The 25,975-nt window shown below is 41.4% G+C and overlaps 1 protein-coding gene across 1 annotated transcript in view; it reads right to left on the minus strand.

The window, feature by feature from the left end:
• The window catches only part of b3glcta (beta 3-glucosyltransferase a), an 82,512-nt gene that overhangs the window by 52,770 nt on the left and 3,767 nt on the right, over positions 1-25,975 (minus strand). The window contains exons 2-3 of the mRNA XM_069668212.1: positions 19,357-19,400; positions 5,899-5,938 (exon numbers count right to left, since the gene is read on the minus strand). Coding sequence (XP_069524313.1) covers positions 5,899-5,938; positions 19,357-19,400 — 84 coding nt within the window. The remainder of the gene's footprint in view (positions 1-5,898; positions 5,939-19,356; positions 19,401-25,975) is intronic.

Genomic DNA, 25,975 nt, shown 5'->3' on the forward strand with positions numbered 1-25,975 from the left:
GAAAGTTGTTTTTTGTTTATTAAGATTGGAAATCAAACCATAATTGAGCCAACATCCTTCGTCAAGAGTTTTTTCCAACTTATAAATACAACTAGCAGCTGTAGTTCACAATAATTGCAGTCACTTAAAGAGCACAAAAGTATTGGAGTAGCATTTTTTACTTTTTCTTTACTTCTATTCACAATGTGACTGACAAAAAACTATTTTAAAAAGAGTAATTTCATGATTTTACTGAAGGATGATGTGATTTCCTGACTGGGTCTCTCTCGTCTGGGTGTAAAATCCTTTAGGAACAAGCTGCGATATGAAATCTTGATGGAAAAACTCCAGTTTTATATTAAAGAAGCAGCCGACTGTAACACCCAGATAAAAAACTACCTGCACTGACTGTTCAACTAAAATGAAAAAAGGCTTTGAAATATATTCACAGCCTTAATTTAAAAGGCTACATAGAATATCAAACCGGGCTAATAGTGAAGTAAGTAATTCATTACTGATCTCTGGGTGAGCGGCCAACTGGATTTTATTCATAACTGCTCCATTTAAACATTACATAAGAGATAAGAACATTATTGCCTTGAATCGACTTAAAGCTGAGCCCGGCAGACAGGACCTCATAAAAACTTTATGGACTTTCTACATTTATTAACAGCTATTCTTTTACAAATGCACCACCTCACACATACACGGCACATGCATGTATGTGAGCCCTGCAGCTGGAGCAGAAGGTCAGAGCAGTGATTTGATCTATCTCTCTAAGTTGGTTTAATAAAAAGTTTTTTTATACATGCATTATCATTCATTACTGTAACTCCTCCGATGTCACTCCGTGCATATTAAACATCATCGTATCTATTCTGTTCTTTTCTTCTTCTTCAGGCAACGAGTCTGAAGATAAACTGAACCGACTTAACTGATTAGACGAGACAGCCACAGGCCAAGCAAGATCTGTATCATTATGATGTTTATTGTTTTTATGTAATACTGCAGATAAGTATGTTGTTTTGATTTGTTAATATTAATTAATTTTATAGAAGAGGAAGAAGAAGAAGGAGCAGGAAAAGGAGAAGAAGAAGCGTGCTCACTCACACACACACACACACACACACACACACACACACACACACACGCACACACACACACACACACACACACACACACACACACACACACACACACACACGTCCGCTCGTACAATCCTCCATCAGACGCATTGATTTAGGTCTTCTGTTATATGGACCTTCTTATTCTGTTAACACATTTTAAGTGCAGCTGTGTCGATCTCATTAGTCTGTCGTTTCGACACGCAACGTGTCATGTATAGTGACGGCATTCAGGCCACTGCAAAACTTTGACAGACACGTCATGCCAATTAATTATTGTAAGTGTTTTCTGTATTTTTACTTGTGCTCATCATGTAAATAATGCCTGACGATACTAATTATATTCCTTATATTTAGTGTGCCAGCAGAGTTTTGTTGTTTCTTTTGTAAGCTCTGTGAGCGCTCATTCACGCCCACTGAGGAACCATCGCGCATTTCCCTAGCTCGCCTTCTGTGTGCATTGTATCATTTTCAATGAATAACAGCCAGAGTTAGATATTAAATATATTAATATAAAATATTAGCAGCAATCTAATCCAACGTAATGAGGTGTGTCTCATTTGTCCAAGTGAGTGTTAACATCTGGAATTGATTTGAGGACACTGGGAAGAAGAAGAAGGTGGAGAAGAAGAAGAAGAAAAAGGAGGGCAAGAAGAAGGAGAAGAAGCAGTAGAAGAAGAAGAAGAAGGAGAACAAAAAGGAAGAGAAGAAGAAGCAGGCGAAGAAGAAGAAGAAGAAGGAGAAGAGAAGAGAAGAGAAGAGAAGGAGAATAACAGCAAGAACAAGAAGGAGAACAAGAACATGTTACATTGTTACATTCAATGGGGACTTGTGGCCCTGAGCACTGATGGAAAACATCGTTATCAATGCACATTTTTTCATGAGTAATTCAAATATTGCAGGTATGTATATTTGTTATGAAGCTGGTATGAATGACGTCTTCTCCTGAGGTTTCAGCTTGATTTATAAAAACACTACACGCAGCACGATACGGCCGGAGGAATAACTCTGATATGTCTTTGTATTAAAGATGTGTTACGCTGTCGATGTGCAGTGTGTCTCATTTTACTCAGACAGACATCATTCTGTTTAGATTTGGCTCCTGTGCTTCCTCAAAAGAATCATTGTTTGATGTTCATTTCCAATCGTCTCGAAAAGGTCAGCAGCTCTTTTAAAATAAACAGGCTGGTTCCACCTTTTCATGTTGTTTGTTAAAACAAATAAAAGTCTGACTTTCCTTTACTCATCTTTTGAATTCCTGCCCACAGACAACATCTCTGCAGGAGAGAGCAGCTTTTCTGCTGTTACAAAGGGAAACACTGTGTCGGTGCCAGATAGTGAGGCTCTATTTTTCAGATGGCTGTCTGTTTGTATTTCCTCTCTGTGCTGAGGTGCCAAATGAGAGCATTATGAAGTTGCTTTTGTGTGCTTTTGTGTCCGTGGTGACCCAGTTGAATGAACAACAGGCAGAGGTCCAGAAAACTGGCTCCCAACTCCTCTGCAGGCTCCCGGTAAAAAAAAAGGTCTCTCAGTTGGTGATTGTGTGAGCGCTGTGGAGCGTGAAAGGCATGCATGAGATCTTTTTATTTGCTCTACTTATGAAATTCCTGGTTGCTGTCAAATCGATAAAGAGATGAGACTATATTTATGACAACGTCCAAGAAACTCTGAAGATTCAATTTTCAAGGCAGGCATCAGACAAAAGCTCTTTTATCATCTTCATTTAACTGGAAAGTTTCACACTCTGCAACATTTTTCATCTTGAGGTTTATTATTGATGATTTTATCAAGTGATAATAGATTTCAGTCCTTTCAGAGTACAGTTCTTATGAAAAATTCCCTTTGAATGTCACCCAACATTACTTATTAGATCCACTGAAGCAGATGGACACAAACACAAAATCCCGCACTGTGAGCTGCGGCTCAACACAGGTGCTTTTTAATCCAGCAGCTACGTAACTGAGGAAATGAATACAAGTCATACAAATATGAATACTTATATAATATTGAAAAGGTTTGGTTATAGCTTAGATTACAACCTGCAAACCATATTGAAGTTATTAAACGTACCAGTCAAATACTTATTCAGTAGTTACTGACTTAAAGCTCCTGTGAGGAGTTTTTCTCTGGTTATGAAACAGACTGAAATTAATTCTGATGACTCTATATGACCTACAAAAGCAAACCAGACCATCAGACACAAGATTGATTGTTTCTATATAGTTATTTTTAATGCCTGAAACTGCTGGAGGGGGGGGTAGGTGTCAGACGAAGCGATTAACTGCACGCTGCCTTTGTTTACATTTTCCCGGTCAAACATTTAAAGTGAGTGATACATGTGACTGTTAAAGAAAGCAGGAGGAGACTTTTTGTACAAAAAAAAAAACACCTTAACTTAACTTACTTAAGCATGTACAGCAAAAAGATAAGAGGTACGGCTTAGTCCACAGGGGGCGCCAAAATCAACACAAACCCAAAGTTCCTCACAGCAGCTTTAAGGCTGACCCACACTAAAACATCTTTAATCTTAACATATGTTGATAAGAGAGACCAACAAATGACGACACATAATTATAGATTTAACTGTTTTGGTCCTGTAGTGTGTTGAGAGCAACAATATGACCCAAGCAGCACACCACACACCAACAACCAGAGTCCGACTCTCACAACTGGAAATATCACAAAATCTCTTGCCGAAAAACGCAACTTTAGAGTAAACAAACATGGCAGACGTTGGGCAGGAAGAATTGGTGGTGATAGTTTTTGGATTTTTTTGTGAAAAATCACTAAGAATAAAGAAAAAACTATGGATGAAGTCATGTTGATGGCGTGAACATGGGCTGTACATGTTACTTTATACTTCGCGCTTGTTTTTGTCACCATGGCAGCGGTTGTTGTGCTTGAAATTGGCTGAAATTGGTACAGCCATGACGTTCTTCCGAGCAGATTGGGGGAAGTAAAATCACGCTTAACACACCTCACACCACAGGAACATCTGGAAAGGTAATCTTTAGAACCGTCAAAAATTCAGGATTTTAATTTTACAGTCAGAGGGGGGAAATCGGGCCCAAAATCGTCTGGATTATCTTGGAGTGAGTGCCCCGCAAAAGTGCTTAAGAGACGACTTAAACTGAAATAATTTACTTCTTCCAAATAATGAATGTTATATTGTTACTGGATAATGAGGTAGTGGAAATAATTCAAAGAAATTAGTTTTGGTGTCTAATATTTTGAAATTAAAAATTAAACTGACTTTTAAAAAAGGTTCTTGTTGTAAACGTTAATAATTAAACGATTGACGATCGTAAACGATAACAATTGCTGGCAAATCTGGGAACAGAGATGTGCATCTGTACATGTAGCTGTAAAACTGTGTAGATCTTTAAAATGGTGATAAAATATTGAAAATGTTATTTAGAGGTCTGATGTCAAAACACTTAGAATCGGCTTTATTGGACAAGCATTAGTTCACATACAAGGAATTTGACTCTGCTTGACGAGCCTCACTAGCTACAGACAAAAACACAGAAGTGCAGTGATAAGGACTGCAAAAGCAAGTATATTTGGCACCTAATTCCGTCATGTGTGTGTCTTTTTTTATCTGTCCTCCACTATCTATTAACTTGCTGGACACTCATTCCTCGCATCGCCTCTCCGATACCTGCAGCAGCGTCTCCCACATGCTCATCAGAAAACATGCATGCACGTTTGCTATTACGTCCCTCCTGTTAATGCACTGATTGAGGTGTGACGTTTTCTGTTAAATACTGACCTTCTTATTCTGATGTAAAACATTTTAAGAGCAGCTGTGTACTGCAGTCTCATTAGTCAGATTTGATCGTTTCGACACATAACAATGAGCGTCCTTCATGCGCGGCTCTCCTGCTGCTGTGAAAACGAGATCGCGAGGTGAAAAAATCCAAAACATGAGTTGTAGCCTATTTTTTGGGCAGCTTTGTAAAACGTGCTGCTCATGATGAATGTAAACAGAGCAGACAATTAGGAAGAGAGAAGCACAAAGGGCTGCTGTGTGCAGGTACAGTGGGTGACGGCGTGTGCAGGTACAGCGGGTGACGGCGTGTGCAGGTACAGCGGGTGACGGCGTGTGCTGGTACAGCGGGTGACGGCGTGTGCTGGTACAGCGGGTGACGGCATGTGCAGGTACAGCAGGTGACAGTGTGTGCAGGTACAGCGGGTGACGGTGTGTGCAGGTACAGCAGGTGACGGTGTGTGGGGAGAAATAACTGGGGTTTCCAGACTTTCTCCTGACAGGATACTTGGTCCTTGGCAGGAGAAAGTCGGGGTAATGTTGGGGTCAAAAAATCGTTCGTTTGCTTTCACACATGCAGCCCACCTGGATAAAGTCCAGACACGTTCAGGAGTGCAGTGCATGTGTGAAAACGGCTATACAGTATAAACACTAGAATGGTGAGCTTCACACTCAGCCTTTTGTATTCAGTGTAAAGCTGCACATGTATGTCGGCTCCTTTTCATCACATAGTTATTAGAGATGTCTGACATAAAGGTTGAGCAAGTTATTCTCTATGAATACCCTGCAATTATTTTCATATGTTCGTGGTTGTGTGTGATAAATTTCAGGGTTCCTTCCTACTGTTAATGCAAATTGTTACCCCCTTATTTCTTGTGATTCATTACTTACTTGTCAGCCCACAGCTATCGAAAATCTACGCTGTTATTGTGTTCATCTTAAGCGTTAACCATTTATTTCTTTCCTCTTTTCATGGTTTTACTTCTGCTTCTACAGTAACTGAAAAAGAAAGATGAACAGACTTACCCAGCTGATTGTTGTGGACGACGTGCATATCATCTTGGCTCTGGAAAGACAGAGAACAGTTTTTAATAATTAGAGAAACAGAGAAAAAAGTTCAAACACGTCTTTAAATAATGACCTAAATATACTGAGCGTCCACGTTTTGTTCCAACAAACGATGTAGAAAGTGTCAAAGAATGGCTGGTGTGAAGACGCTCTGTTTCTGTTAAATACTCTATTTCCTCTCCCTAATCGTTAATTAAGACTTAGTGCAGCTAAATATGGAAAGCCCTGTGGGTTATTTGGAGACATAATGGGTGATACCCCACGTCATTAGTCCCTCCTAATTGTGTGGGTTTTTGCGCCTGCAGCGTCTAAAGCTCGGCGCATTCGGCTCAATTACGGCGTTCGACACTGTTGCACCTCCAGAGCTGTCAGAGCACGCGGCAGACCACGGAGGGATGAGTAAATCAATCGCAGGCTGAGCAAACTTTGAAGAGCTGTCTTTTACCTCCATCTTTCAGAGGGAACCTTTCAGTCCTCGGAGAAGGCGAGGATGTGCGAGTCGAGGCTGTTTCCAGAGCTCCAGAGTATTAATAGATAATGACAAACCCAAGCCTGTTTTGATTTATGACTTCCGCTAGACTAACAATCATTTTACTGGCAAGCTGTTGCAGCCTTCAGAGAGCTTAACTAAGTCATAAATTCAGTCTCAGCGGGTGTGGTGCAGTGGTGACGGGAACTTGTGGTAGTTTGGTTGCAGTTGTTTGAATCCGCCTATATGTAACCCCCTTATATGTGCACATTTGAAGGGATTTCTATGGTTTAATTCCTGTGCACGAACAGTCTCCTGCAACTGTCACAAACACACATCAATTATTTCTTTCTGCACTTCCTATCGTTCCAATTATTTGCATCAAAATCCAGCTTTTGCACGTCTTCAGATGCAGAAATAATAGTCAACAATTCCCCAATTATAAAGACATGCACAGAGCTGGCTCGTGGATACGTGACGCTCTCTGTCTTCTCCTATTTTTCAGGTGATCAGAGTTAAAGGCAAATATATGCACAGGCAGACAAGATCATATCAGGGTGATTTAATTCAGTGGGTACAAGACATCAGCTTAATTGGACTCAGTAGCATTAGTCATGCCCAAAAGGTTTCTGTCTCATCTTATCACACACGACTCCTCTGAAATCATTTCCGAAGCTGAAGAGAGACAGAACCTCCAGGAAAAAACAAGCATCTGTAAACCCAGGAGAATCTCACTCGCTATCAGATAATTACTCATATGGAATCTGTGCAAACGTAAATTAAATAATGCCAGGTTAACGTGGAGGGGAAACTTGTTACAATGCGGAGGATAACAATCCAAAACAAATGAAGGAGTGTGGGAGCTCCCGTGGATGAAAAAGGAAGCTGTGTCAGACGATTGGCAGGTGCAAAGTTTCCACTCCGTCTCCTCCGGCAAAACTCAAGTCTCAGCAGACAGCAAACAGAAAATCACTGCACTGACGCTGTCAAACCACATAAATCAAAACCTCCGGTGTAATGAGCTAAATGGACGGTGAAACGCTGCTCATTATATTGATTGTGTGTGAGTAACTGTTTTCTTGTAATGTGTGCATGCATGTCCGCTACATGAGTTTACATGACCCGAAAGAAGACCTGATGCTTCACGGCTTAATGAGGCTATAATGAGGAATCTGCGAATCCCCTTCAACTGTATATACTCCTCCTCGTGTTGTGCATAAATTTGTAATGGTCTGAGTGTTTCAGGAGTTCTTTTGTTAAAGTTGTTACTACAGGCTGCCTTCATTCATTTTAATTACACTTACACAGCAGGGGGAGGTTTCTACACAGCCGCCTCCTGCAGAAAACAACGGGTCATCTGCAAAATTGCTAAACCTGGCTCAAGCTTTTCCACAACATCCTCAAGCAAAACTCGCAGGTGCAAACTCTTTGTACTTTACATGCTTTTGTAAAAGGTCCGCTTAAGGTTTAACAAACAACTGTGCAGCGCGTTGCCTTCTCTGGATTCAGATTCCCTCCTCTACCTGCTCCTGTAACACCACGGCCCTACAAATGAGGCCCTCTGAGCTCATTAATGCGGGGTCATTTTCAAGTCTGAACACCTGCTTAAGCTACCTGGAATATTATTTATCTGCTTTTCTGTGTTTATCAGGACTACTTTCCATTTGCAAGTGGTGTCTTAAATAAAAGATCTTTCATCAGCCTCGAATATCCAACCATCCAATATCTAACCGCTTGTGATGTTAAGGGTTGCAGGGGGGATGGAGCCAATGGGGATACACCCTGGACAGGTTGCCAGTCAATCACAGATAACGGGCAATTTTAGAGTTACCAATTAACTTCACAAGCTCGTTTGTGGACTGTGGGAGGAGGCTGGAGTAGCCGGAGAGAACCCACACCTGCACGGGGAGAAAATGCACACACAAAAGGACCTTGAACCAGGATTTAAACCAGGAACCTTCTTGATAGAAGGCTGCAATGCTACCACCTCAAATATCAACATCCTAAAATCATTTGTCCTGTCGTTGAAAGCTTTCTGGTCATCTTCCATGATCCAAATGTGAACAAAAGCAACAACAAAGGGAAGCTAAAATGTAAACAAAAAGTAAACGCACATTAAAAGCATAGTCAGAAAGTTGGTTTTCTGACAGAAGAAAAATCTGTTTTAGACCTCGCACCTGCTCCCCTTCAACAATCCCTGCAGTTGATTGGCAGGAGAGCTGCAAATCTTTCTCTGGTAAATGATCTCATTCTGCAGCAGCGTGAACTCACATAAGTTCTAACATCATTTTCACCATTACAGGGAGTTGAATTATTCTCGCCTCACAGAACTCGGCTGGTTTTTTGGCCTTCTGGGCGTCTGCACGCAGGTAACGCTCTCCTTAATCCCTCCTGACAGCAGGCTGTCAGCCATTTGCAGCTGGAATCATGCACCCATAGGTGTTAAAAAGAAATGGCTATGAGTGTACACTGTCCATCTGATCGGGTAAGTTTCATAAACCCATGAGTTCTTTTGATCTGTGGCTCCACCATGCTGATGCAGACGGACAGGAAGATTGTGCCTCGTGTAGTTTTACCTCAGAACAACGGCAGAAACCGCGGCTGGCTGAGGTTAAAACTCACTGAAAACGATGCTCAACCTTCTTAACGTGGTCGTTATGTAATCGAGGACACCCACAAAGACAACACTGTGATCTCTGCCCTCCCTGATTTGGAAGCGCTTCACATACATCCACCGCAGAGCTCCTGCCCCCTGCTACATCTCTCTGTCCCCGAGGGCACAGACGCTCCACTGATGTGTGTGACCCGTCTGCTCACATTAGCCGTCTGCTCGCTGATGGAAAGAGTGATTCAAGGTTGCAGAATTTCAGAATACTCACATGTGTGTGATGTTTGCAGCAGTTGTCTGCCTACGAGGATTTTAAACACCTTAAAAACACCTGAGAAGTTGATAATATTACTCATGTTTTCACTCGTTGTTCACACCGACTGAAGAATGAATTGAATTCTTGTTTAAGTGCAAATTGCAAGTGTACTTCCCTTCACATTTATCGACTGCTTTAAGAATTAAAAGGCCTTCTGTATCCCTCCTCCATGTCACGGTGCCAAAAGAACTGACAGATTAAAATTTCATTCAGTGCTCATTTTCCACCCACAAACAAGAGCTCTTCAAGTGAAATGACTTAATGACTTGAAACGTCTGCTGCCTCAGAACATCAGCAGGCTGCGCGTGTGTCAGCTTCTGTTGACTCAGATTCAAGAGAACCTGTTGCTCAAAGTCTGTAGGGCATACAGACTCAAAACTGACAAGTTAAACTGTTAACTTGCTAGTCAAGATAGCAACAATTTTCCCAAGATGGCGGTGTTGTCGACAGTTTCTTTAAGAAGTGCTCGCAAACCTGGAAAACAAGCATTATGTATCTGTGTCTGTCCACTTTTGGAGCGATAATGGATCTCTGAAATTGAGCATTCACTTATCCCCGCCCCCTTTTGTTACTCTCTGCTCAGCCTGTCGGGTTCTGATGCATTAATTCTGCACTTTACAAAGATTAAGGTGCCAGATTTTCCTTAGTAATTTTAGAAGACAATAGGTCTTTGTATTTCTAGCATTAAACTGCCGAATCTCATCAATATGCACCAACCTCTACTTCTAATCGCAACAACATTTAATGTGTCATACTAGAGAGGATCCACGCTGGAACAACACTAGAATAAAATCCCTGTAGGTCCTCTTACAAGCAATGGGGATCAGCGATTGGTCATTAGGTTAGCAGCTTCTGTTTCAATCTGTTTTCTGATTGGTTGACTGAATCGACACTGTTCTCCCAAGACTGCCAAAATAAAAGGACATTGACTCAGAAATATTTGCAACTTTCTTCAAAAGAACAGAGTTCCTAAGTCCGTCCAAAACTTGATTGAAAAAAATTAATTAAAAGTTGTAATCTCAAAGTTTTGTTCTCTGTGACGGCACCTGTGGTGATAAACGGTAATTGCGGGAGCACACTTCCCAGATATCCAGACAGTGTTGCATGTGTGACGTCCACGGTCGGCTCCGGTTGTAACTCTTGATTTTCCTTGCTGACGGACGCTTTCCTTTTCAGACTGTTTGCCTTCATCTGAGCGTCGAGTTTGTTTCTTTGTCTTAGTATTTTTACTTATTTTGGAAGTTGTATCTGTAGTCATCGATCTTTTCTTTGTTTGTTCAGCCATAGTAGATTACTGTTTACTCGCAACACTTGCAGAGACCGGAAAAGCAGCCGCTTAGCTCCGCCTACCCTCTCTGGCAGACCAACCACTGCTGGCTGATGGAAAACGCGTCACTAACTGGGCGACGCTTGTGATTTTTTCCACTAAAGTCGCCACAGACACCCAGTCTGTAATACTGCAAATGCAAAGTGGGCCATAGGCTCAATCACCATTGTGTTACCTCATTTGGCGAAAGATAGTGACTTAACATACATTTATTCAAATGAAAATCGATAAGATTATAACTTTAAGGGGTTTTAAAAGTCACCAAGTGCAGAGAGAAAGTCATTAAACTGACGCAAGCTAATGCTAGACGACATTACTGCAGCTGCTGTCACTCATCTTTACGATGCAGACACACAGATGGTGAAGTGTAATTATAAGAAACCAGTAAATGTAACTTTAAGGTGTAAATAACTGTAAGCAACAAGCATCATCCTGCCCTCAGTTACACAGATAACCGTAAACACTGACGGCACTATTACAGCTCTAAATGATTTTCTATCTGCGTGTTTAACAGCTTTAATTGTTATTTTTATTTCAGCTGACCTCCTCTCGTTCTCCGTCTGTGTGTAACAGACACACAGACACACACATTTAATAGAACTGATTAAGAACACGAGGATCAGCTTCATTAATAAGGCTGAATAACAGTGAGAGTGAGAAAATAATGTCACTGCATTTACATTTCACATTTGCAAGGTAATATAATTAGCGGAGTAAATTACAATGGGCTGAATATTTAACTCCTGCAAGCCTGGTTTCATCTGCTGCTGGCTGAATCTGTTCTGACCAGAATGTAGAAGATATTAAAAGTCTCTTTTATCTCTTTCTCTCTCTTTTATTCTCTTTTATTCAGGTCCACCTAAGTTGATGTAAAAGTTAATATTTAACATTTTCTCACAGAGTAAAACAGTTCATCAGGTGCACTCTCACTCCGTCAGACAGATTCAGTTTTGTTTTTCTAAACACGGGGAAATCTGCTGCCAACAGAGGCGACCAGACCGAACTAAATTGTTGACAGTCGTCCAAATCTGGTCGCCCCTGGCATCGGAGCAACCGTTACTGTCGAGCCCTGCTGAGAAAGTTATTCAGGGCCACAGCATGCTCTCTGGCCTTTACATGAGTGGCTGCCTGACGCCTGATGGATGTTTTTGAACAGTTTTCAGCCACGACGCTCAGAAAAGAAAAGTCTGGACAAACAGAACGCTCCAGCTCAAATTATTAAGCTTTTAGGACCGTTTCTTCTCAGTTAGGCTGCTGCTGTGAAGTGCATTTCAAAACCTGCGCAGTACCGTTGAAATGCTGTCAGCTAATACTCGCTGCCACTGTTTGTCTAGTTGTGGTGGGACCTTCAGGTGCACATTGCAGAGGAGGTGAAGCAATGATTCATCTCCACTCACACTTGTTGATTTGAGGCAGCAAAATGAGAGTTTGCAAATATCTTAACTAGAATTATTTCCTCACCGTCGAGGAAACCAGTCAAACTGCTCTTTGCATCCATCAGGGATTCACAGAGAATAAAAAAGAAAGGATACATGACCTTAAAATCTAAACAACGGCATAAGTAGGGCCACATTACACAGAAGGCTGCACCCCAATCATTTACAGGGGGGACATAAAACAGAGAGACAGAACAAGGGATTCTTACCAGACCCTTCTTCAGACAACAGGTGTGTGAGGGGCAGAGCGAGGGGAAATTTCCCCCTAATGGATAAAATTAAATAAACCTGATGTAATGAAATTCCCTCCAGGCATTACTGAGATACCGTGTTCACGAGAATGGGACAGACGTGACGTCACGGTGACCTTGACCTTTGATTACCAAAGTCTAATCAGATCAGTTTGTGCCAAATTCGATGATATTGCCTTCAAGCGCTCCTGACATCTTGCATTCACGAGAATGGTAAGGAAATAATGGCCAGAAGTGTTTTTTCATGATGATGTCACAGTGAAGTTGACCCTTGACCTTTTGTGTTAAAAATTGTCAACGCTTGATAATTTTATCCGATGTGAAATTAGCTGTGTCCCAATCCAGGGGCTGCAGCCTTCGAAGGAGGCGGTCTACGGAGGATGCGCCGTTCATAGCCTGTGTAGCCGAACAGAAATGAGACGGTCCCATTACTCTTGCGTCACCCAACGCCACTCCTAGCAACAGGTAGCTAGCGGGCTAACTAGCTAGCCATTATCTGCAATAACACTCCTGCTAAGAGTGCTGCAACTCTCCAGAATCTCCATGTGCAATTTTTATTTTTGTTTATTAAAGCGCAATATCAACATCTCGCTTCTCAACATGTGCTATACTTCTCTTATATATTACATCAGGTGGTCCATTTGTTCATTGTACATTCAATTCATGCTGCACACTTGCTGACTTAGTTTGTCATTTGGTCTGTTTCATATTATCTTATTAGTTCTGTACACATTTTTAGGATACACTTTTTCCTTTAGTTATCTATTTTTATATGGCCTTTATTGTAATGTTGCACTATCCACTTTGCTGCTGTAACACTGTAAATTCCCCTGTTGTGGGATGAAAAAAGATCACGTAACTACCTATTATTTTAAGGCCAATTTGTTCCTTTTTTTAACATGTGTAACTCTAGCTATTCGATTGAGTTGAAACCAAAAAACGTTTACATTTAGAAGTGTATTCCTCTGCCGCGTAAGAGTCCGCCATCTCGTATGAATTGGTGCACAACGAATTTCGGGATACGTTGGGTCGCGAAGGATGCACCCGATGGATCCTTCATGGCCCGGGAAAATAAGGACTCATTTATCGGCCACATCTGAAGGAGCCTTCAAATTGGGACGGCCTTTCCCTGGAAGGATGCAGCCCCTGGATTGGGACACAGCTACTGTGTAATAAAAGTAAGTATGTAATAAGTTAAGACCAAAAAGTTTTCTTGAAGGGCACAAGGCCTGACCTTTGAACCTCCAAAATGTAATCAGTCCATCCTCGAGTCCGAGAGGGACTTGATGCCTCTGGCCACGACTGTCGCCTGTGTGGATCCATAATGCTCTCGCTAAATAATGTTTGGCAAAGAATAAATCAACTGTGGACATATACGATGTTGTCGTCCAATCAGACAAGAGGACTTGACATGATTGTGCTGTGAAGCAAGACAGCTCTTTTTCCTTATCGTGTCAAGAACTGAGTGGTACTTTAGATTAAGTGCACTTTACACGGAGGTGAAGATCTTCACTCATTGAAGGACAAAAGAACTGAGCAAAGTTAGTTTTGGTGGTGAGTAAGACGCGTTTGTCTCATACCCGGCTTACAAGTTTACAAGGACAAAATGAAGTTAAACTCGGTGTACTTTAGAATTAAATAAATGTTTTGTTTCTGTCTTTGGAATAAACCTCTCCTTCTCCCGCACAGCCTGAGGATGCACTTGAGAAAGTGTTCTTATTATGTAACAATGTGAAGCCATCGTTTAGCCTTGGAAACACATGAAAGAACTCAATGACTCACAGAGATCAGCACTTTCAATTACTTCTGCTGTACTGGCTGTGTTCTTGTGAGTGTCTTACGACTGGTTGTTGCTTTCAGGAACATCGCCTGAAGGTGAACCCCCCTTCTCAGAACGAAGCCTGGGCCCTGTCATTTCTTTTTTAAGTGTCCTTGTGTATCTTTTTAAGACATGGATGGTGAAAGTAACAGGAGATGTCTGCTACACTTCAGAAGTTTTTCTTTGGCTTTGCGAGATCCTCAGCAGGAAGTTTGTGAATTATTTCTCACTCAGTAGTCCTCATGCATCCTCTCACTCAGCGGAGACCACTGAGTGCCCGAGATCAAGGCGCTTCTGCTTACATTAGCAAACTTGTACTACACTTGTTGTTTGGCTGTTTATGAAGCCCTGAAGCGGCAGATAACCACGGCTCCCGTGCTTGCCTTCGCCAACTTCTCCAAGTCATTCTGAGTTCAAACTGATGCCAGTCAACCGAAGCTTCAGGCGGTCTTCAAAGGAAGACGCTAAAACTTGTTCCTAATACAAACCCAACCACTGAAAATTACCCTTTAATGTTTACTTCCACAATGTTTCCTACTTTACATTTCATAAGCACTTTTCAGCAATGGTACACGCAGCAATATTGATCAGAGCAGATTATGTAACTCTCTAAATCATGCCTGAAAATTTAAGTATGTGACGACACACTGCTGCCTTATTGTTGCTCTGTGCAAAACGAAAACTCGCCAGTTTCTCGTTTTCAATTAGGGATGCATGATATTGGATTTTTTGCCGATATCCGATATGCTGATATTTTCCAAAGCTTTTTGCCGATTGCTGATACCGATATATTAGACATGTTTTTTTTCCACCTAATTGCAGAGAACATCAAGTCTCCCCTGTGGTGGAATTGATATCATGCCTACTCTTATTGTAGTGGCCAAAAACTGCCATATCGCAGACATCTTGCACCCTTCTTCAAGCTGAACGGAAGAGGCGTTGTACAAAAGCTCACATGTCTGATCACTCATGTTTCTGAGCGCACCTGAATGCAGCATCCCCACGAAACACGGCAGCGAGGGAGACATGCCCGGACTTGTTTACTGCACCTACTACGGAGACATCAGTGATCGCCTACGGACTCTTTTTATCGTGTGTGCGTCAATGAATATGCAAGTTAGTTTTGCACTGATGTTTATGTTACACTCTGTTAGCGTCGGCTTTGGCCGCGAGTGTATTTTTGGCGTGTTTGATGTTGTTAAGTCCGGTAAAATGATGAGAATGTGAGCTAGTTAAAAGTTGTGAAAGTTGTTTAACTTCTTAACTTCTTCTTACTTCGAGTTTCTGTGACTTTTTAGTCTTTATTTGTATATTGTTGATAACTTTGCATAGCCCGAGTTTATGTTGTAGCATTACGTCAAGCTTTTGTAGGGAGTACTTTTCAAGCCATTATCTGCAGATGCCGATAACGTGCTGAAAATACCGTGCATCCCTATTTTCAATGACTAATCCACAGGAAAAGTGGATCATGCGGGTGTCAGAGTCTGAACCAAGAATGATAAAAGTAGCAGGTGGTTTTGTTTTGTTAGGCGCAAAAAGACTTAAAAGTCCCAAATAATAAAAAGTATGATTGTTAGTGGTTTATATACACATGAAACAGTGCGTTTATCTGTTATAATTTCCTGTATTTTTTAAAAACACAATAAATATCGCATTTATATTGCAGAACAAAAAGATATCGTAAAGTATGTCCCATATTGTGCAGCCCTATTACATACATCTTGCTATAAATCTGATATTACGTATACTGGTTTGCATTTTGAGATAAGTTTGTTACCCGTATCACACACACTACAGGAGCCCCTGCAGATTTGAACAGATTGTAATCGTGATGGGATCAATCCAGCTGTTTGAAGTCAGACGGGGAATCCTCTCTTATCCGGCGCCAGATCTTCTCTTCTGACCGCTCGCCAGAAATATCTGTGAATAAGCTCTGATCAAACAGTCGTCTACAATCGTGGACTTACTAGTTTGAATGCCAAACATACACTCACCCATTACTATATTAGGTACACTTTTAGAATATATGAGATCCAATAAAACTGTGCTGTGATAACTTATACTTCCTCCAAGCTTTATCATTTTTTTGTTTGTTTAAGAAGCAGATCTGAGAAACATCTGGCACAAAAAAGTGGAAAAAAACTTGATTTGGATTGTCCAAACCGGCAGCCTTGATGCGTTTTCTTTAGCATCTAAAAATTAAACAGTGAGGTTACATTGACAAAAGTGCCACATTCAGTCGACTGAAACTTTAAAAAAAAGTCAATAATCATCTGTAAAAGAGGAATAATGAATTGCTTTGTGCTGCGACTTGTTTAATTTGGAACTAAAGAATCAAATGTGTTAATTTTAGCATCAACTAATTTATAAGCATGTGTTAGTAATTTATTGTATTCAGTATGTAGATGAGTGCCAGCCCTCCTGCCATGGCCCTGATATAACTTACATGACTTTCCATAACTAAGCTGGAGCGACTCCATGACCTAAAAATTTGTATTCACTTCTAATTTGTTAATGTTGTTCTTCAGCTCAGGAGATCCACAAAGGGGGCAACAACCTGGTTTCTACTAAGCAGCTGGGCTATAAGAGAACAACACACAGCAAACTACTGAACACAAATAATACAAGGTATAAAACTCACGCTTACTCTACTCTTATTCTGGGCAACACCTGTCAAATTTTGGCTATATTAAAAAACCTAGTTGTATTATAAGCTCTTTACAGCAGCCACATGTCAGAGTCATAACAGACGAGGGGACGGAAAAATAAGTTTTTCTGAAGCTTTTCAGGCACATTTGTGTCTAAGAATAGATGTAAGAGTTTACACAGAAAGGAACTCAATAAACCTGGTTCCCAGCTTTTGTAACGTTTTTTTTCCCAGCACATTCAACATGACTTTTATTCTTGATTATGTTTCCATTGTTGTTGGAAATAAAATGTTCTTTCCCGAATGCAATCCATTAAATCTCTCCTTTATCACTCCGACAGGCAGCTGTCTCTAATTGTTCTATAAAGGGGTGCAAACGAGTTCTCTCTAAAGGAGTGGTCGCTAAATAAATCATAATTGGTTATAAAAAAATCGAATCGATAATCGTTTTGTAGTCCTATATTTTTTCTACATTTTATCCCAGTAAGTTCCCAGTGTCATGTAGGGCTATAATTCTTATTTTAAAAGCGGTCATGCTCGTTGCTGTCTGTGTTTCAAAAATAATCCCCATGGCAACATTGCACTACCGCACGCAGCCAGCTGTAGCTAAAGAATCCTGTGGACAGTTAGCTATAAGCTACTAATGAAACCATGGCTGATAGCGGCAAAAAAAAGCTTTGCATGGCAATACTGGGAGTCGGCCCGCACGCTCCAGCTGGCCATCACTGCTGGTTTAAAGGCCGTCCCTTACCTAGAGCGCATCGTGGGAGCGGCTTGTCGCCTTGTGGCACATTTTCACCACAGCGCCCTATCGATGCAGGCTCTGCACCTGAAGCAGGATCAGATGGCCCTCCCAAAGCACAGCCTTATCCGGTGTTGTAAAACCTGCTGGAACTCAGTTTTTGAAATGTCTGTACGCCTTGTTGAACAGAGGTGGGCAATCGTTGCTGTCTTCTCTGACCTCTCTGACCGCTCTTTTACCAGCCATAGCAACGCTCGCACACTGGAGCTCCGGGATGAATACTGGAGGGATAAGGAGGAAATCACCCCAGTGCTTAGGTTTAAGTCCCTGCAGGTGGGAACAACTGTCATATATCGTGAGTCTGCCTTTCCATAGCTGATTAATACACACACCACCGGGTCAGCAATGTAAAAGGGAGACTGTCTCTGCATTGATTCTATTTTGCAACTTTTGTTGAGTGGACCGCATGGGGGGAAAAAAACAAGCCTACAAAACAATTACTTGAGTAATCGTTTAAGCAATGGGACGAGTATTCAGTTAGAGAAACTTTTGAATTTCTGCATCCCTAGTTCAGTATCAGTAAAAAAAGGCTTCGACAGTCTCTTCTTAAAGGGCCAGTTCGCCGATTTTCAACCTCAGTCCTATCATGCTATTATGGGGAGCTAATGCCATTATGGTAGTATAAAAATTGCCATTTTCACTCTGTGCCTTTTGAGGATACTATCTGCCTCTCCAATGGTCCCTGGAAAACCTCCAGAGACCAGGGAGCTTGCTAAAAGACGATTCCTCAATCTAGGAGACCCGCCTCCGCTGGCATGTCTCGTTCAAAATCGCCAGACCCAAAGATTTTTTAGACGATCCACTGGTAAGTTCTCGTGGTATTTTAGATTCTGTACCGCTTCAGATTCTGAGCCTTTGCCTGCAGCGAAACGGTAGTATTTCACTCCGGCGTCTCTTGCTGGGCTGTTCCTTTCAGAGGGAGGGGCGCAATGCCTGCTGGGTGTTGTAGGAATGTAGAATGGGCGAAAGCACGAGCTGTTTGTACAACTTTCTCCACAGCTATGGGGCCAATTTCAAATATTATTGCTTCTATAGATTACAGAGAACACCAGCTCTGACTGACGGCGGCTTCTTGCAGGGGCGAACTGCTCCTTTAAAGGGATGCTGATAATGTGGAACAATTAACGGGAATAAACTTTTGGCACATTTTTGGGATCAAATAGAAGCCAATTTGTTTGTGTACTTCAGATGGAGAGATGTTTTTTTATTTTAAATACATCACACTGAAGGTTTATTTGATGAAAACAGCCTGACATTATTTATAAGAGAAAAAATATCACAAAGCAAAGAGGTGAAATTTGCCCTGCAGGCTAAGAAGCTGACATCAGTATCAGGCGTGACAGTAATTTCCAGCTTCTGTGATGCTAAGCACCTCTGCCAGGAGGCTTACTGTCAACATCTCCTCACTCCAGTTAGAAGTAGAGCAACCGCACATGTTCATTATTTATCAAACTGCAACTGCACACTCGGAAAAATGCAACGGCGAGAAAATCTCCTCGCACTTCAGGAAAGTGTGAATGGATTTGTCCTAAAGAGCAAAGCAGCCCTCGAGGCCAGTAATCAATCAGTTTAAGCAAAAGAAAACATGCTCATTATTTCAAATGAAGAGCTAATTAAAGCTTTAACGGAGGTGAGGAGACCAGGAAATAAATGATTCACACTAATTGTTAAGAAAGGAGCAATAGAGCAAGGTTTCAGACTCATTTAAAACAGGAACATGTGTGTCAATAGTTTTTCTTACCTGTGAGCCTTTTCCTGAGCTGCTGGCGGAGAAGTTTAGGTGAACTGTAAGAAAAGAAAGAGAGAGATACTTCTTTAGATGAACAGAAATTAATCCTTTTAAAATTAACCTGAAACTGTGTTTTTTTCTTCAGGCAGGGTCACTTCTCTATCTTTAACCTTCCACACACATAAGGCTAAAAAAAACGGCAAGCTTTATGTTATTATATTTGAAAATTAAAGAAAAAATGTAAGATTGTACCTGAGAGTCTTATTCCATCTGGCTGAGTCTATATTTTATCTCTGAGAGCCTCATTCATCTATCACAGTTTGTAATTAGAGCCAGGAGAGCTTCTATCCAATTACATTGCCATCGATTCTGAGACAGGAAAATCTTCGCACAGAGATTCCCAGGATTTCTAATCAATACATCAAAAACCAGCGGCGTCGTTGAGAATGAATTTAAAAAGCAGTTTATATTAAATCAGGCCACCTGCGCTCCAGCACCAGTCAGCTTTAAAAACCAGAATTTAATTAGGCGATAGAAGCGAGAAGGAGTTAAATTTCCCTTCCTGACGCTCTGCAGCAGCAGCTTTTAAAGGGCGGCTGACAGTGATGATTAAATCTCAAAGCAGCAGATATGCTTTCTAGGAACAAGCATGAGGATAATCCGGCCGTAGTGTGACAATCAACATACACACACAAAATACTCCAATGTCACAACAGGTACATATTTCATAAGATGGATCCCATCTCTGGGATTTGGCTTTCATGACCCAATCTGCAGTAACACGGTCAGATAGTAATTCCATTCATTGCAGGGGGAAGCCTCTTCTTAAATTATTCAAAGATCAGAGTTAACTTCAAAACACTCCAACGTGTAAAGCCTGGAGAAAAGCCAAAGTGAAAAAAAAATATGGACAATATAATGGACCTCATTATTTGAGTCATAAAAGCACCGATAGACGCAGGCCAGTTTTCAAAGAGTCCAAATTTGCCAAGTAATATTTTACAGGTTCCTTCAGAAAGAGGAACAATAACTCATCTTAAAAAAAGCAGAACATACTGGGGCTGTGTCTGACTCGGATTGTGTCTTCAGTATGAATCTTTGTCGTAGTGTTTCAAGTCACGTCCCTGTCTGGTTAACTACTGGTTGGAGGATTTCAGTCAGCTTGTCAGCTCAAGTTAGCAACAGCTCAGATCACAGCTGAGATAGCCTCTACACAGAGCGTCAGAGAGACACTGATTTTCAACATGAAACTGATTTATTCAGTGTTTTTATTCCCCTCAATACCTGGTATGTTTGTTAATGTTGTAATCTCGAAAATCTCAGCTTTGTTCTCTTTGGCAGCACCTATGGCTACTACCTAGATATTCCCAGATGTGTGACGTCCACGGTTGGCTCCGGTTGTAACGCTTGATTTTCCTCGCTGACGATCGCTTTCCTTTTTAGACTGTTTGCCTTCATCTGAGCGTCGAGTTTGTTTCTTCTTCTTTGGATTTTCACTTATTTTTGAAGTTGTATCTGTAGTCATCCATCTTTTCTTTGTTTGTTCAGCCATAGTATATCACTGTTTACTCACAACACTTGCAGAGAGCGGAAAAGCAGCCGCTTAGCTCCGCCTACCCTCTCTGGCAGACCAACCACTGCTGGCTGATGGAAAACGCGTCACTAACTGGGCGCCGCTTGTGATTTTTACCGTGAAAGTCGCCACAGACACCCAGTCTGTAATACTGCAAATGCAAAGGCTTTCATCAGTGGGTCATAGGCTCAATCACCATTGTGTTACCTCATTCGGCGATATTCAGTGACTTAACATACATTTATTTAAATGAAAATCTTCGAGATTATTACTTTAAGGAGAGGAGAAGACTTAAGGGAAAAGTCGGCTCCCAGAGAAGACCTGGGGACCGATGAACCGTGGATGAATCCTAACCTGAAAACCATCTGAGCACTGTCAAACAAGCAAACAATGTTTGGACAGGTTTTAATAAGTGCAGATATTCAACCAACAAAATGCAACCAGACGTGGGCATTTAGGGAGAAAGCTCGAGAAAATAACCACATTAAAGTAGTTATTTTTCCACACAGAACTTTAAAAAAAGGAGGTGAAGTTAATTTGACACAATTTGTCTGTTTACAGTTAATAAAGTTGTCTTGTGATTGGGAAAGCTCGGAATAACCTTCTGGTAGAAAAAGTAACGTGCCAAAGAGAGAGAAAGACCTGATTATCCTGCCGAACAACACGTCTCCTAAAGAAAGAAGAGCATGTTTCTGCTGATAAAAGGACTTCAATTGCACAATGTGGGAAATGTAATAATTTGCATTACAATGCCTTTTTTTTTTTTTTACATTATGATAAAATGTCCTTGAATCCAGAATGCCATGTGAAGTTCACAAACTTAACATCTTCTCATCCAGAAAATCAGCTTCGTAGAGCGAACAGAGCGACTACGTTGTCATCTGGCAACCCAGCTTCTGTCTCTATTAAAAATGCAACATCTGGCTGGAAACAAGCTTCCTACAGGAATAAATTCAAGTTCAGGATACATTCGGCTACATCTGCCCAAACTTCCTCCATCCTTTCATGGCTCACCCTGGAGAGGCTGAGGCAGCGGCACACGGAGGGGGCGGGGCAGAGAGGACTGCTGATGGGAGCACCTCCATCTCATCACCTCCTCAGTCTGCATAATCAAGTCTGTTGTTTCCAACCATGTTTTCAATCGAGCCGCGCCGAGGGGAACTTGCTCGCTTTGATTCTTAGAGACTCAGGAAATCACTCTATGTGCTGAAAGCTTTTCAACAAGCATCTAAATTCACATTGTCATAGTAATCAAAGCAGACGTCCAATGCAATTAGCCAGGAAACACTGTGCAACAAAGGGAGGGAATGAGGATGGTGTGTAAGCAGAATTCAAAGAACCTCACAACAAAGAAAATAAGTTTAGTGAGTGCATACTTCACAAGAACTACAAAACTGTTCTCCGAAGGGCCATTTCCTAACGACTTTTCTATAATGAAAAAATCTCAATGGACTCCTGTTAATTAAGCAGTGATTTGATTTTTGACAGCTGGTCGAAGTCTGACTTAACTTTCCATTTCAAAGTACGTTTAATGTGCACAGGGAGCGGGGAGAAAATGGAGACGCCACATGAAGGCACTTTGAAGCAAGTAAATCACATTAACAAAGGCAGCTATGCAGGTGTATTATATTAACTTGAATGCTAATTAGCAGCCGGTGTCAGCCTAAAAAGAGCTCTGATAATCACTGAGTATGTGAGGGTGTTCAAAGCACAATGAGACGACAAAAGGCTCCAAAGATAGTGAAGAGTCTAAACTGCAGCTGCAGCCGGCCCCCAAAAACAAAGTTATTTGATCTGGCAAAGACAATAAAATCTGAAATCACGTTAGCTTCACAATGCTGTTATTTATAGCCGCGCTGCCATCCAGAAAACTCCTCAGAGACCGATGCACAAACATCCCCGCGCTGAGGGCCATTAAACCTGGATTCACCTCTTACCAAACCCTTGTGAAGCCATCGACTGCAGCTCCCCGCACTCGAGTTCAAACAACAACGCTACCTGCATGGCACAAATTGGCTTCGAGTGGCTGGTGAGGTCAGGAAAACATTCAGCAAGCCAAAGACACTTATTTTCGCTTGAGCTGGCAATTCACTCTAGAGACAGAGGTCAAGGTAATAATGGACTTAAATTCTACTGGTGGCCACAAAGCTGACCCTAATGGGATTCTCATGTGGCTCTTTTTCTACCATTACATTCAAAGGTTCAAATTTAAAAACAAATTTCACTCTGACGTTGCTTTTTAAACACAAACTGAAGAGCTGTAGAGTTCTTTGAGGTCACATTCACCCGAGCATATGTACTGACTGAGGTTAGCTGTAGCTGTGAGCTGACCGTGTCTGCAGCAAAGTGTCACTAAGAATAATATCTATATCGTGTGTGTATCATGAATTATGCCCAATGCAAAAGTTCACTGCTGATGCAGGAAAGTAAAAAGTCGGGTTTGCACGATAAATTGTGCTTTCATCGTCATAGCGCTTTAAACACATTGCACAAAACGTCCTGATCGGGATGTTTTGGTCATGAACGATTCGTTCAAAAAGAATCGTTTTAGTGAACTGAATAACCGTTCAATTCCATGTACTGATTCGTTCCTGCCGTTCATTAACTTCTGTCTCGCTTGATGTTAACGTCCAACAGAATTACGCCTGACTCTGCTCTGCTCGCGGCTTCCCTTCCTTCTTCCTTTTAGAAAACCAGACCGATTGATGTTAGCACGCGCCAATAGCCTTTTGGAGGAGGGCTGTATTTATCAAATGACCATGTCATTGGTTCAGAGAACTACGGAGCGTATCACTTGACCGAATGTGTCTCTCTCTCACTCGCTCACTCGTCTAGTGAACAACAATGGTCCTCGGGAATGATATGACCTGATTAAAACCTCTGACAGATGAACACAAAATAAATTATGTTTATTTATTAAGACATTATAACGTCAGAATGTTTTGTAATGGACAAGTTGGACCAAGTAACTGTTATATCGTGATGATTTTACGAGAAGAACAGTGAATGCAACGAGAGCCGCCATCGTTCATAAACGCGTGAGAGTGAGGAAGGAGTGAGTGAGCTTTTTCTTTGTTGTGACGGGTAAAATGTATGCGTCACTGAACGACTTGTCGAACGAGTCTCATGAACTAATCTTTCAGCTGAACGAGATTCGAAGATCCAAAATCACTGAAAAGACCGATAACTGCCATCTCTACTTCCTGAATAGCTTTGGTAAGATTAAAATGATTTATTTAAATGGATCATGCTCTTACACTCAGAATGCAAACATTTGAAGCATCAGATGGAGCCCTGGATTCATCCATACCGTTTGACCAATCAGATAAAACCCCAGCACGCCATCAGCCACCCTCAGATTAACTGGTCTCAACTATTTGTTGGCAGTTGTGAGCTAAGCTAGCACGATGGCTGAGCACTGGGGAAAATGTGTTTGATGATAACCTTTTGGTGTAGAGGAACAGCATTTCCACAAGGCACTAAAATCAGACATTAGATGAAAAAACACGCAGTCACTGAACATACTCTGGATTTTTTCAGAACTGTTCTATATGGACGCCTTTGTTGGGCGATTTGGTTTGTGCCTGTTTTAGCTTCGTCTCAGGGCATTCAGTGGAATCATACAGCTCAATGAGAAACATTTCAAACTCTTGCGGACCTTTATTGACCTCAATTTGTGTTGCCATGCTGCTTGTTTCTTCCCATTAATCTCTCCTCCCTTGAAGCATGCTTTGTGCCCAGTCTGAACACACTTAAAAAGAAAGAAAGTTGTTAAAGCGGAGCTGAAACGGCATTTCGAGAGTATCTAGCTTCCGTATCGTGACGTATTTCCGAGTGAAACAGGACGTGCAGGCGGGACATATCATTACAGGGATTTGATCGCTGAGAAGTGGGCGTAGACAGACGTTCTCCACAGCGCAGCAGCTAGCTAACTGACCGAGCGTTCTTGGTGCTCTGCGGCTAAATGTTGCAGATTGATTGGGTTGAAATTGTTTGGTGCTAACTTACGTAAGCACGCGTGAAATTTAGTTTTACCAGAAGAAAAAATGGTCGGATTTTAATATAAGAATACGAAGAAATGGATTTTCTGTATTTTTTTGGGCCTATATTGTCAAATAGATGCACAATATTACCGGGGAGGTGATCTAAAAGGATTAAAATGACATTTTTCATTTCACCTCAACTTTAAAGAATATCCGAGATGCAGCTTTGGCCGATTATCTATTGCTGATTATTTTTGAAAAATCAGCAAACTTAAAAGCAGATTCCTCATGTTTCCATTATTTCCTGGAAAAATAAATATAACACTTGGTGGGGAAGACGCAGCAACACTGTTATAATAAGTAGCTTCTTGGAGAGCTGGCACAGATGGCTCACGGCTCACACGGCACACGCAGTTGTAGTAATGAATCTGATTTCTATTTTTGAAAACTGCTTTGCAAACTGTGAAGTGTGCAGGAAACAAAGGCCTCATCTGCCATTGTGTCACTTTAAATGAGCACTTTTTATTCCCATTCATGCACGGCCAGCAGCCATCTACAGGCCTAACCTAGTTTGAGTCTGGAGTTGAAGTCTCCTGATACTATTTTTTAAATTAAATATGGTTAACACATCTGATGTTTAATTTTGGATGCTTAATGTGAAACACCCGAGAAGCTTTCTAATAAAGGTGCTTTTTAATAAAATATGAATTTACACCCATTTATAAATAATACATATATTAAAAAGTGGATGTTTTTACAGTTGTTATCGGCGAGTACGTCTGTTAGTGCACCAGTCAGATACAATCTACACCGATCAGCCATAACATTCTAGCCTCTGACAGGTGAAGTGAATAACATTGATTATCTGGTTACAATGCATCTGTCAGTGGGTGGGATATGTTAGGCAGCAAGTGAACATTATGTCCTTGAGGTTGGTTACAAAGCAGGAAAAAAGGAGCAAGCGTGAGGATTTGAGCGACTTCGACAAGGGCCAAATTGTGATGACAAGACGACTGGGTCAGAGCATCTCCAAAACCGCAGCTCTTGTGGGGTGTTCCCGCTCTGAAGTGGTCAG

The sequence above is a fragment of the Semicossyphus pulcher genome, unplaced genomic scaffold, assembly GCF_022749685.1.
Source record: "Semicossyphus pulcher isolate SPU_LCO1_2020_fin unplaced genomic scaffold, fSemPul1.0.p SCAF_19, whole genome shotgun sequence".
Lineage (NCBI taxonomy): Eukaryota > Metazoa > Chordata > Actinopteri > Labriformes > Labridae > Semicossyphus > Semicossyphus pulcher.